Here is a 13,270-nt window from a genome sequence, read left to right on the forward strand (position 1 = left end):
TTCCCAAAGAACCCACAAAAAATACTGTGTGTTGGATTATTTGGAAGGTCAAAATTATGCTTGTTCTAACCAATTTTTTATGACCCTCTGACTGATATTTTGAAACTATGTCACATATCTTGTACTCCCTCCGTAAACTAATATAAGAGCGTTTAGATCACTACTTTAGTAATCTAAACGCTTTTATATTAGTTTATAGAGGGAGTAGAAAAGTCGCGAAAGCACTAAGGAAGGGATGAAGCTGATCAAGGAGGTGATTCAAGATGTGTACACAAAGGGCCATGGATGGAATTATGTGACGAGAATTGAATCTTGGTGCCTTCTGTTGTTGACCACTCCTAATGATGCGTGCTTGATCAATTTTTACCTCCTCAGAAGTTGAGGTGAATGTTTGGCCGGGTCTGCACTTTGGTTTGCTGGCTTGTAATATCTAGTGCTCATGTTCTGCTGGATGTAGTCATCATGCTTAGAAAACTTAGTCCGAGAGATTGTGCTATCTTTGTTAGCTTAATACTTAGAGCAACTATAGTAGAGTCGGCATAATAACCGTTGAATGTCGATTTTGACCCAAAAACGCACTCTACCAGAAGATGTCATACGACCCCGAGTTGCCATAATTTATGGAGGGCACTCCATATCCAACCCGAGAGCCTCCATATTTGGAGGCTATGGGTGCTGCTTCGGAGCGTGCACCATTTGCCAACCGCTCGCATTGGAAAAAAGTTTCAGGCCAACCTCTTCTTCCTGCACACAACCCGGTCACTGAAATTGCACTTATTTTTTTAAAATGCGTTTTTAATATGCAAGTATTAATCATATATCAGTGCAATTTTGGCACATACTTGTATAGTACTCCCTCTGTTTCATAATGTTTGTTGAGGTTTTAATTCGAATCCATGACAAAAATTATGGAACGGAAGGAGTATTTGTGGGCATATATTTACACTCACCTAGCATTCCAAAAATACCCACAAAATAAAAAAAATGCAAACCAACTAATATAGAAAAAAAGAAAAAAGGATAAAAAGAGAAAAATAAATAAAGCAAGAAAGGGGAAAGCTGGGTCGCACCTGGTAATGGTCCTCAGCCCACTAAGGAATTAACCGACCCAAATATGTGGTCATCCGATTTAAGACGGCCCAAACACCTCAGAGAACAAATTCTCTCAAAAAAAACCTCAGAGAACAAATAAGGAAAAATAGCAACACGAATCACAAAGCAAGATCAACGGCACACAAAATTGACTGACCCAAAATATAATTTCAGGGGACTTTCATGTAGCTAAATTGATTAGGTATGTAGGTTTTTCTCTACTTTGACTCGGGTCAAGACAAATGTTCCCTATATTGACTCTTGTAAGTCGAACAAGACTAGTTAAAAGACGACTCGTCGCTAATCGTCCGAATTTGTAAACACTTCTGATATAATGAAATTCATCGTCAAGCATCTCTAAGACATCATATATTTTACAAATAGGAGTAAATTAGGGGTGCTAAAAAATTTAAGGTTCAGCTGACCCCACAAATAACACTTAGATCGTCACTGCCCCCTCTCCCCTACCATCTCAGTCTGAACCCTACTCTTCCAGTCTCGCATCCATCGTAGTCTCTTCGTCAGTTCCTGTCCCACCTTGTCTCCGTCATCGTAGTCTCTGCGTCAATTCATGCCCCATGGATGGTGAAAATATCAACATAAGCTCAAAAGAATTTCAGTTGCGTGGATAATGGCATACCTTCTACAAAAACATAGACCATACATTTCCACTTACAAAGAGAACATATATGTGATCCTCACAATTCTCACTCACAGATACTGGATATGATATGTTGGAGCACATAATTCCATTTTATATTGAAAACCACAAAGTAGAATTTGAAAAAGAGATATCCTACTGATGACCCAATCACCATACTGGAAGCTGATGAGAGACACCTCACCAACCTATGAAACACATTTACTCATCTTTACATGCATGCAAGAGTGCGTCCATATAAGCCAGCCCATATGTTGCACTGGTGACCTCCCCCATCTTCTTCGAGCCATGGATTCTCTCTACTGGTTCGTGGAGCTCCTCTCCGTCCTTTGCTTCTTCGTCTTCTACTACCGCCATCTCCAGTCCAAGAAAATAAGCAAGGCAGAGCCGACGGAATGGCCAATCCTGGGCCATCTTTTGGGAATGGTCGCCAACCTGTCCCACTTCCATGACTGGGCCACCGGCATCCTGGCCGGCACGCGCTACAACTTCGAAGCTCGCGCCGGGATCACCGGCGTCCGCTTCTTCGTCACCTGCGACCCCGCCAACGTGCGCCACATCTTCACCTCCAACTTCACCAACTACCCCAAGGGCGATGAGTTCGCCGAGATCTTCGACGTCTTCGGCGACGGCATCTTCAACGCCGACGGCGAGTCCTGGCGCCGCCAGCGCGCCAAGTCCCAGCTGATCATGGCCGGCCCTCGCTTCCGCGCCTTCTCGGCGCGGTACAGCCGCGACAAGGTGGAGAGGAGCCTCCTGCCTTTCCTCGCCCACGCCGCCGAGGCCGGGTCGACCCCCTGCGACCTGCACGACGTCTTCCTGCGCCTGACGTTCGACATGACCTGCAACCTCGTCTTCGGCGTCGACCCCGGGTGCCTGCAGATCGGCCTCCCCGTGGTGCCCTTCGCGCGCGCCATGGACGACGTGCTCGAGACGCTCTTCCTCCGCCACATCATCTCGCCCGCGTGCTGGAAGCTCATGTACCGCTATGAGGTCGGCACCGAGAGGAAGATGGCCGCGGCTCGTAGGACCATCGACCGCTTCGCCGCGGACACCATCACCAAACGCAGGGTCGACCATAAGCTCCGAACCAACGAGGGCGTCACCGACTCGTCTGACATGCTCTCGTCCTTCATCTGCAACGGCGACGCGAGCGAGTACAGCGACGAGTTCCTGCGCGACACCACGGTGAACCTCCTGCTCGCCGGCCGGGACACCACCGGCGCGGCGCTATCCTGGTTCTTCTACCTTCTCTCCAAGAACCCGAGCGTCGAGCAGAGGATCCTGGACGAGCTGGCGCCCATCGCTTCCCGGAAGAAGAAGCTGGACGGCATGGTGGTGTTCGACGTGAGCGAGCTGAGCGGCATGGTGTACCTGCACGCGGCGCTGTGCGAGTGCCTGAGGCTGTACCCGTCCGTGCCCTTCGAGCACAAGGCGGCGGTGGCCGACGACGTGCTCCCCAGCGGGCACGAGATGAAGGCCGGGGACAAGATACTCATCTTCTCCTACTGCATGGCGAGGATGGAGGGCGTGTGGGGCAAGGACTGCATGGAGTTCAGGCCGGAGAGGTGGGTCACCGCCGACGGGAAGCTGAGGTACGAGCCGTCCTACAAGTTCATCTCCTTCAACGCCGGGCCAAGGACCTGCCTCGGCAAGGAGATGGCGTTCGTGCAGATGAAGACCGCCGCGGCCGCCGTGCTGTGGAACTTCGCAGTCGAGGCCGTGCCGGGACACGTTGTCGAGCCGAAGCTGTCCATCATTCTCCACATGAAGAACGGGCTCGCCGTCACAGTCAAGAGGAGGGACGTCGCGGGCGTGCATGGCTAGCTAGTGGTATACGTACCTACGTGCCTACTGCCTACACGTCTCGGCCACAAAGTATACGGGGCGTATGTAACGTAGCGGACACGTACGTACATGTACGCGTATTATATGTATGCAAGAGTGGTATGCATGTGTGCTTACTAATAGTATAATGGTGTTCCATACTACAAGAATATATAAAAATACAAGAAAAATAGACGTGTGTAGGTGTGCGTTGTGACATGTGTGTAAGCTGTATGTGTGTGTTCACTAAATAGAAAATGGAGGCATGGGCACCAGCTTGGATGCATGATCCATACAGCCTGGATGCTTGTCCCAGCTGCACACTATATTTTCGCACACGCTGCCTATATACATTTCTGGAAGTTACCATATGCATGCTCACTTTCTTATTCGTTATGCATATCACACTTTTGTATGCTACATCATTTTGAACTAGCCGTAGCACGGCTAGACCGGGAGAGGCAGACTTGGATTGGGAAGCAGCATTAATTCGGCAAACGGCCAGAGTCAGATATCTCTACTCTTATAAAAAAAACAGAGTGGATGATGTGTCTGCCATCTTGCAGTATAGACCGTCCGATCTATATTTGACGGATAGAAAGCAAACTATGGTAATTTTGTAAAAAAATACCCGCACCCCTCTCACATTTGTAAGTAAGGCCTTCCCTCGTTCATCTTTGTCTCCCACAAAATAAACAACTCATATAAATGCATTTTAATGTTCCGTGCAACGCATGGGCCTCTTGCTAGTTCAGATAGATATCCAAATTCCACATACGTTTGTTGAATAGTGTGCCACGCACAGGAGTACAGGGGGGGTCAACCGATCCATATATGGTAGTAATATAGATCAGCACGCATGGGGTACTAGATAGGGGCAGGAGCTAGAAAGAAGGAACTGTGTACGTATGAATAATTCAACTTTCCCAACAATGTTTGGCATTCGTGTCCTTCCATCCGATAATCTTCCCCCTCCAACCAATCATGTCAATAATTTTGCGGTCATGTTTGCACAACTGCACTCCAATCAGCGGGAGTACTACCCTGCTATCTGCTCCCTTTTTTGCCGACGAACGAATACTACTATAGACTCGTGAGTTCTGACCAATCTCTATGCTCCCGAATATTCCTTTGTACATGAATGCTTCACGTCTATTCTACTTAACGCACACTAGTAGCACTTCCCATCGGGGCACGACTGTTCTGATTCCGAGCTAATGTGAGATTGGATGAGCAGTAAAAGCAAACAAAAAAAATTCAATGTTATGGGTTTGATCTAAACGTGTGAGTTTCTCTACCATGCAACATACACTATTGCATACTAATACAACTTAAAATCTCAACATAAATAGATTTTGAGATGTTCAACCTTTTACATTGATACTTTTGTTTTTTTGTTTCTGCAGAGATTTCACACATAGCATAAATTTTGAGTGAGTTTATCTTCTACTCTATATATATAATGTTTAGAAATCAAAACTAAAATCCTGCAGTAACGACATGTAAGGTGTCCTCTAGTCAATTTGTGTTGGATCCCATCCTCCAGTCCCATTTGACCGTCGGCTGAAATGGGGTTTTTTTTCTTCAGTTTTTCACCACTTTGGGCAGCAGTGCTTTTCCCTACTCTAGGGCATCACTTGTCTCCATCAGTTGAGCGTTTGGTATCTTGTAGTAGCAGCGGGTGATGCAGCAACATCATCGACCACGGTGGAACTTTTGGCGGCACGCATGCAGCAACTGCACACGCACACACAGCTGACAGAGGAAGCGCGGTGGAGTGGCGGCCCTGGACGTCTATCGCGTGCGAGCGAGAGCGACTCTACAGTGCGGAGCTGTTTGAGCCACGCTACCGCCACCTTCGCCGATGTGATGTCTCAAGCAAGGCGCGTGTGGTTCCAAAGGTGGTACCGATTGGCGACCCCGGACAAAACAGGCTGATGTAGCTAGCTTGCTTGCTTGCTGGAGACTGAGACCCTTGGCCTGGTCCGTGTTGGTATATGTGTATGTACGTATCTGCTGCTCGACCTTCCGATGCAAATTTCATTAGAGCATCTACGACCACAGCATACAGTTCCGGCCCTTGAGGCCAACTCCATCCCACGACCCCAAACGAGCGTCCCGTTCGGTCGGATTTTGTTCCTTTGAGACGGCAATGAGTTCGCCCATGTCCGCGTCTGTCCGTTGAATCGTGGGTGCGCCCAACGCGCGGCCGCATCCCAAATCATATTCGTGTTGGACGTGATTAAAAAAAACAGAAAAACATAAATAAAATGCCTAAAAAGGTAAATAAACGCAGTTAAAAAAAACTTAAAACATATGTTAGGGGTCACGGCCATAAAACGGACTAGTTTCACGGTTCACTTAAACGGCCCAGTGCCATAATTAACATAAAAACAAAATAAAAAAATGCCGCCCGCGCGCTCCTGCCGCGCCCGTCGATGCCGTAACCGTCGCCGTCTTCAGTGGCCGCCGGTGTCGTCGTCCTCGCTGACGAGGTCAACGTAGTCCGGCGGCGTCCACAGGTGGGCCGACGGTCCGTGGTGCACGGGGGCGGCATGCTCGAAGGTGGCAGGTGCCTGCACCACCTTCTCCCACGGCGAGGCGTCCCGCTCCGGTGACCGCGGCGGCATGGGGCACCAGTCCACTCCCCCCACGACGTCTGCCATCTCCGGAGCCGTGCACGACCAGCTCCAGTGCTGGCCCACCAGGCCCGGGTGGAACGCGGCCACCGGCGTCTCCTCCATCACCTCCACCTTAGCCACCATCTCCAGCTCGGGGATGGCGACGTCGCCGGCCGCGGACAGGGCCGTCATCTTCTCGAGGCCCTCCCATTGGCGCTCGTCGTGCGTGCGCATGGAGTCCTCCATGACACGGTCCATGAGACGGGCCTCCACCTCCGCTGTCATGCAAGGAGGTGGTGGTGGCGACGGCGACGGCGTGGGCACGAGGCCGCGCACCCGCATACGCCCGCGCGCCTGGGGAGCAGGCGCTCGGTGCTCACGTGGCCGCCGCGGCCCCATCGACGTGCCGGCGAAGAAGGACGCCCGCCGCATGTCACGCTCATCCCGAAACCACGTGTCCCACAGGGACGAGTCGGGGCGTACCTCTCGTCGTAGTAGAGGTCGTCCGGGAGGAGGCGGCGGCGGCGCTCGATCTCCTGGCGGCGCGCACGGCCGCTCAGCGGGATCGGCGAGATCGGCACGCGGACGGCGAATAAGTGCCAGTTGTTGGGGAGGTGGACGTCGCTACAGGGAAGCGGCGTCCTCGTCTCCCAATAGCGGCGGCATACAGCCGCCTCGATGTAGTGCCGGTAACGCTCGCCGACGGCCGTGGGCGCGATGGAGAACGCGGGCGGCGCGGGGGCCCGACGAGGTGGTGATGCGGGCTCCTCCTGTTGGGGAACGCAGTAATTTCAAAAAAAAAATCCTACGCACACGCAAGATTTATCATGATGATGCACAGCAACGAGAGGGGAAGAGTGTTGTCCACGTACCCTCGTAGACCGTAAGCAGAAGCGTTATGACAACGCGGTTGATGTACTCATACGTCTTCACGATCCGACCGATCCTAGTACCGAAAGTATGGCACCTCCGCGATCTGCACATGTTCGGCTTGGTGACGTCCCACGAACTCTTGATCCAGCTGAGTGTCGAGGGAGAGCTTCGTCAACACGACAGCGTGATGACGGCGATGATGAAGCTACCAGCGCAGGGTGATACGTCTCCAACGTATCTATAATTTTTGATTGCTCCATGCTATATTATCTACTGTTTTGGACATTATTGGGCTTTATTATCCATTTTTATATTATTTTTGGGACTAACCTATTAACCGGAGGCCTAGCCCAGAATTGTTGTTTTTTTGCCTGTTTTAGGGTTTCGAAGAAAAAGAATATCAAATGGAGTCCAAACGGAATGAAACCTTTGGGAACGTGATTTTCTCAACGAACAAGACCCAAAAGACTTGGACCCTACGTCAAGACACAAAAGAGGAGGCCACGAGGTAGGGGCGCGCCTACCCCCCAGGCGCGCCCTCCACCCTCGTGGGCCCCCTATTGCTCCACTGACGTACTCCTTCCTCCTATATATACCTACGTACCCCCAAACGATCAGATACGGAGCCAAAACCCTAATTCCACCACCGTAACTTTCTGTATCCACGAGATCCCATCTTGGGGCCTGTTTTGGAGCTCCGCCGGAGGGGGCATCGATCACGGAGGGCTTCTACATCAACACCATAGCCCCTCTGATGAAGTGTGACTAGTTTACCTTAGACCTACGTGTCCATAGTTAGTAGCTAGATGGCTTCTTCTCTCTTTTTGGATCTCAATACAATGTTCTCCCCCTCTCTTATGGAGAACTATTCGATGTAATCTTCTTTTTGCGGTGTGTTTGTTGAGACCGATGAATTGTGGGTTTATGATCAAGTCTATCTATGAACAATATTTAAATCTCTTCTGAATTCTTTTATGTATGATTGGTTATCTTTGCAAGTCTCTTCAAATTATCAGTTTGGTGGCCTACTAGATTGATCTTTCTTGCAATGGGAGAAGTGCTTAGCTTTGGGTTCAATCTTGCGGTGTCCTTTCCCAGTGACAGTAGGGGCAGCAAGGCACGTATTGTATTGTTGCCATCGAGGATAACAAGATGGGGTTTTCATCATATTGCATGAGTTTATCCCTCTACATCATGTCATCTTGCTTAAGGCGTTACTCTATTTTTAACTCAATACTCTAGATGCATGCTGGATAGCGGTCGATGAGTGAAGTAATAGTAGTAGATGCAGGCAGGAGTCGGTCTACTTGTCTCGGACGTGATGCCTATATACATGATCATACCTAGATATTCTCATAACTATGCTCAATTCTGTCAATTGTTCAACAGTAATTTGTTTACCCACCGTACAATACTTATGCTCTCGAGCGAAGCCACTAGTGAAACCTATGGCCCCCGGGTCTATCTTCATCATATTAATCTCCTACTACTTAGTTATTTCCTTTGCTTTTTTACTTTGCCTTTATTTTACTTTGCATCTTTATCACAAAAATACCAAAAATATTATCTTATCATATCTATCAGATCTCACTCTCATAAGTGGCCGTGTAGGGATTGACAACCCCTATTCGCATTGGTTGCGAGGATTTATTTGTTTTGTGAAGGTACGAGGGACTCGCGCGTAGCCTCCTACTGGATTGACACCTTGGTTCACAAAAACTGAGGGAAATACTTACGCTACTTTGCTGCATCATCCCTTCCTCTTCGAGGAAAACCAACGCAGTGCTCTAGAGGTAGCACAGGGCTTCGCCTAAGCACTATGACGATATGACCGAGGAGGATTATGGTGGAGGAGGGCACCGCACACGGCTAAGGGATCAATGATCAACTTGTGTGTTCTAGGGTGCCCCTGCCCCCGTATATAAAGGAGCAAGGGGGGAGGCTGGCCGGCCCTTGGGGCGCACCAAGGAGGGGAGGAGTCCTCCTCCTACTAGGAGTAGGACTCCCCCTTTCCTAGTCCAACTAGGAGGGGGAAGGGGGAATGAAGGAGAGGAAGAAAGGAGAAGGAAAGGGGGGCGCCGCCCCCCCTTCCCTAGTTCAATTAGGACTAGAGGGGAGGGGCGCGCGGCCCTGCCCTCTCTCTCTCTCTCCACTAAGGCCCATGTGGCCCATTAGTTCTCCCCGGGGGGGGGGGGGGGGGGGGGGGGGGGTTCCGGTAACCCTCCGGCCTCCGGTTTTCTTTGAAATCACCTGGAACACTTCTGGTGTCCGAATATAGCCATCCAATATATCAATATTTATGTCTCAACCATTTCGAGACTCGTCGTCATGTCCTTGATCATATCCGGGACTCCGAACTACCTTTGGTACATCAAAACACATAGACTCATAATACCAATCGCCACTGAACGTTACGCGTGCGGACCCTACGGGTTCGAGAACTATGTAGACATGACCGAGACACGTTTCCGGTCAATAACCAATAGCGGAACCTGGATGTTCATATTGGCTCCCACATATTCTACGAAGATCTTTATCAGTCAAACCGCATAACAATATACGTCGTTCCCTTTGTCATCGGTATGTTACTTGCCCGAGATTTGATCGTCGGTATCTCAATACCTAGTTCAATATCGTTACCGGCACATCTCTTTACTCATTCCGTAGTGTATCATCCCGTAACTAACTCATTAGTCACATTACTTGCAAGGCTTATAGTGATGTGCATTACCGAGAGGGCCTAGAGATACCTCTCCGATACTCGGAGTGACAAATCCTAATCTCGATCTATGCCAACTATACAAACACCATCAGAGACACCTGTAGAGCATCTTTATAGTCACCCAGTTATGTTGTGACGTTTGATAGCACACTAAGTGTTCCTCCGATATTCGGGAGTTGCATGATCTCATAGTCATAGGAACATGTATAAGTTATGGAGAAAGCAATAGCAACAAACTAAACGATCATCGTGCTAAGCTAACGGATGGGTCAAGTCAATCACATCATTCTCTAATGATGTGATCTCGTTAATCAAATGACAACTCATGTCTATGGTTAGGAAACATAACCATCATTGATTCAACAAGCTAGTCTAGTAGAGGCATACTAGTGACATTCTGTTTGTCTATGTATTCACACATGTACTAAGTTTCCGGTTAATACAATTCTAGCATGAATAATAAACATTTATCATGATATAAGGAAATATAAATAATAACTTTATTATTGCCTCTAGGGCATATTTCCTTCAGTCTCCCACTTGCACTAGAGTCAATAATCTAGATTACATTGTAATGATTCTAACACCCATGGAGTCTTGGTGATGATCATGTTTTGCTCGTGAGAGAGGCTTAGTCAATGGGTCTGCAACATTCAGATCTATATGTATCTTGCAAATCTCTATGTCTCCCTCCTTGACTTGATCACGGATGGAATTGAAGCATCTCTTGATGTGCTTGGTTCTCTTGTGAAATCGGGATTCCTTTTCCAAAGCAATTGCACCAGTGTTGTCACAAAAGATTTTCATTGGACCCGATGCACTAAGTATGACACCTAGATCGGATATGAACTCCTTCATCCAGACTCCTTCATTTGCTGCTTCCGAAGCAGCTATGTACTCCGCTTCACATGTAGATCCCGCCACGAGCTTTGCTTGGAACTGCACCAACTGACAACTCCACCATTTAATAAAAATAAGTATCCAGTTTGTGACTTTGAGTCATCCGAATCAGTGTCAAAGCATGCATCGACGTAATCGTTTACGATGAGCTCTTTGTCACCTCCATAAATGAGAAACATATCCTTAGTCCTTTTCAGGTATTTCAGGATGTTCTTGACCGTTGTCCAGTGATCCACTCCTGGATTACTTTGGTACCTCCCTACTAAACTAATAACAAGGCACACATCAGGTCTGGTACACAGCATTGCTTACATGATAGAACCTATGGTTGAAACATAGGGAATGCCTTTCATTTCATCTCTATCTTTTGCAGTGGTCGGGCATCGAGTCTGACTCAACTTCACACCTTGTAACACAGGCAAGAACCCTTTCTTTGCCTGAGCCATTTTGAAATTCTTCGAAACTTTATCAAGGTATGTGCTTTGTGAAAGTCCAATTAAGCGTCTTGATCTATCTCTATAGATCTTGATGCCCAATATATAAGCAACTTCACCAAGGTCTTTCATTGAAAAATTCTTATTCAAGTATCCTTTTATGCTACAGAAATTCAGTATCATTTTCGTTCAACAATATGTCATCTACATATAATGTCATAAATGCTACAGAGCTCCCACTCACTTTCTTATAAATACAGGTTTATCCAAAAGTCTGTATAAAACCATATGCTTTGATCACACTATCAAAGCGTATATCCCAACTCCGAGAGGCTTGCACTAGTCTATAAATGGATCGCTGGAGCTTGCACACTTTGTTAGCACCTTTTGGATCGACAAAACCTTTTGGTTGCATCATATACAACTCTTCTTTAAGATATCCATTAAAGAATGTAGTTTTGACATCCATTTGCCAAATTTCGTAATCATAAAATGCGGCAATTGCTAACATGATTCGGACGGACTTAAGCATCGCTACGGGTGAGTCTCATCATAGTCAACTCCTTGAACTTGTTGAAAACCTTTTGCAACAAGTCAAGCTTTGTAGACAGTAACATTACCGTCAGCGTCAGTCTTCTTCTTGAAGATCCATTTATTCTCTATGGCTTGTCGATCATCGGTCAAGTCAACCAAAGTCCACACTTTCTTCTCATACATGGATCCCATCTCAGATTTCATGGCCTCAAGCCATTTTGCGGAATCTGGGCTCATCATCGCTTCCTCATAGTTCGTTGGTTCGTCATGGTCAAGTAACATGACCTCCAGAACAGGATTACTGTATCACTCTGGTGCAGATCTTACTCTGGTTGACCTACGAGGTTCGGTAGTAACTTGATCAAAAGTTTCATGATCATCATCATTAGCTTCCTCACTTACTGGTGTAGGAATCATTGGAAATGATTTCAGTGATGAACTACTTTCCAATAAGGGAGCAGGTACAATTAACTCATCAAGTTCTACTTTCCCCCCACTCACTTCTTTCGAGAGAAACTCCTTCTCTAGAAAGGATCCATTCTTAGCAACGAATATCTTGCCTTCGGATATGTGATAGAAGGTGTACCAAACAGTCTCCTTTGGGTATCCTATGAAGACACATTTCTCCGAATTGGGTTCGAGCTTATCAGGTTGAAGCTTTTTCACATAAGCATCGCAACCCCAAATTTTAAGAAACAACAACTTGGGTTTGTTGCCAAATCACAGTTCATAAGGTGTCGTCTCAACGGATTTAGATGGTGCCCTATTTAACATGAATGGAGTTGTGTCTAAAGCATAACCCCAAAACGATAGTGGTAAATCAGTAAGAGACATCGTAGATCGCACCATATCTAGTAAAGTACGATTACGACGTTCGGACACACCATTACGCTGTGGTGTTCCGGGTGGCGTGAGTTGCGAAACTATTCCGCATTGTTTCAAATGAAGAATAAACTCGTAACTCAAATATTCTCCTCCATGATCAGATCCTAGAAACTTTATTTTCTTGTTACGATGATTTTCCACTTCACTTTGAAATTCTTTAAACTTTTCAAATGTTTCAGACTTATGTTTCATTAAGTAGATATACCCATATCTGCTCAAATCATCTGTGAAGGTGAGAAAATAATGATATCTGCCACGAGCCTCAATGTTCATTGGACCACATACGTCAGTATGTATGATTTCCAGTAACTCTGTTGCTTGCTCCATTGTTCTGGAGAATGGAGTTTTAGTCATCTTGCCCATGAGGCATGGTTCGCAAGTACCAAGTGATTCATAATCAAGTAATTCCAGAAGTCCATCAGAATGGAGTTTGTTCATGCGCTTTACACCAATATGACCCAAACGGTAGTGCCACAAATAAGTTGCACTATCATCATCAACTCTGCATTTTTTGGCTTCAATACTATGAACATGTGTATCACTACTATCAAGATTTAGTAAAAATAGACCACTTATCAAGGGTGCATGACCATAAAAGATATTACTCATATAAATAGAACAACCATTATTCTCTGATTTAAATGAATAACCGTCTCGCATCAAACAAGATCCAGATATAATGTTCATGCTCAACGCTGGCACCAGTAATCATCAGCTTTGC

The 13,270-nt window shown here is 47.1% G+C and overlaps 1 protein-coding gene across 1 annotated transcript; it reads left to right on the plus strand.

Annotated features, from left to right (window-relative positions):
• The first annotated feature begins 1,925 nt into the window (after positions 1-1,925).
• On the plus strand, positions 1,926-3,951 carry LOC125511398 (noroxomaritidine synthase 3-like). Its single transcript, XM_048676761.1, has one exon. It carries the CDS (start codon positions 1,973-1,975, stop codon positions 3,578-3,580), a length of 1,608 nt encoding a protein of 535 aa, XP_048532718.1. The 5' UTR covers positions 1,926-1,972; the 3' UTR covers positions 3,581-3,951.
• Positions 3,952-13,270: the final 9,319 nt, after the last annotated feature.

This window comes from Triticum urartu, chromosome 5, assembly GCF_003073215.2.
Source record: "Triticum urartu cultivar G1812 chromosome 5, Tu2.1, whole genome shotgun sequence".
Classification (NCBI taxonomy): domain Eukaryota; kingdom Viridiplantae; phylum Streptophyta; class Magnoliopsida; order Poales; family Poaceae; genus Triticum; species Triticum urartu.

Coding starts and splice junctions, on each gene's coding strand:
- LOC125511398 (XM_048676761.1), top strand. CDS start 1,973: ATGCAAGAGTGCGTCCATATAAGCCAGCCCATATGTTGCACTGGTGAC.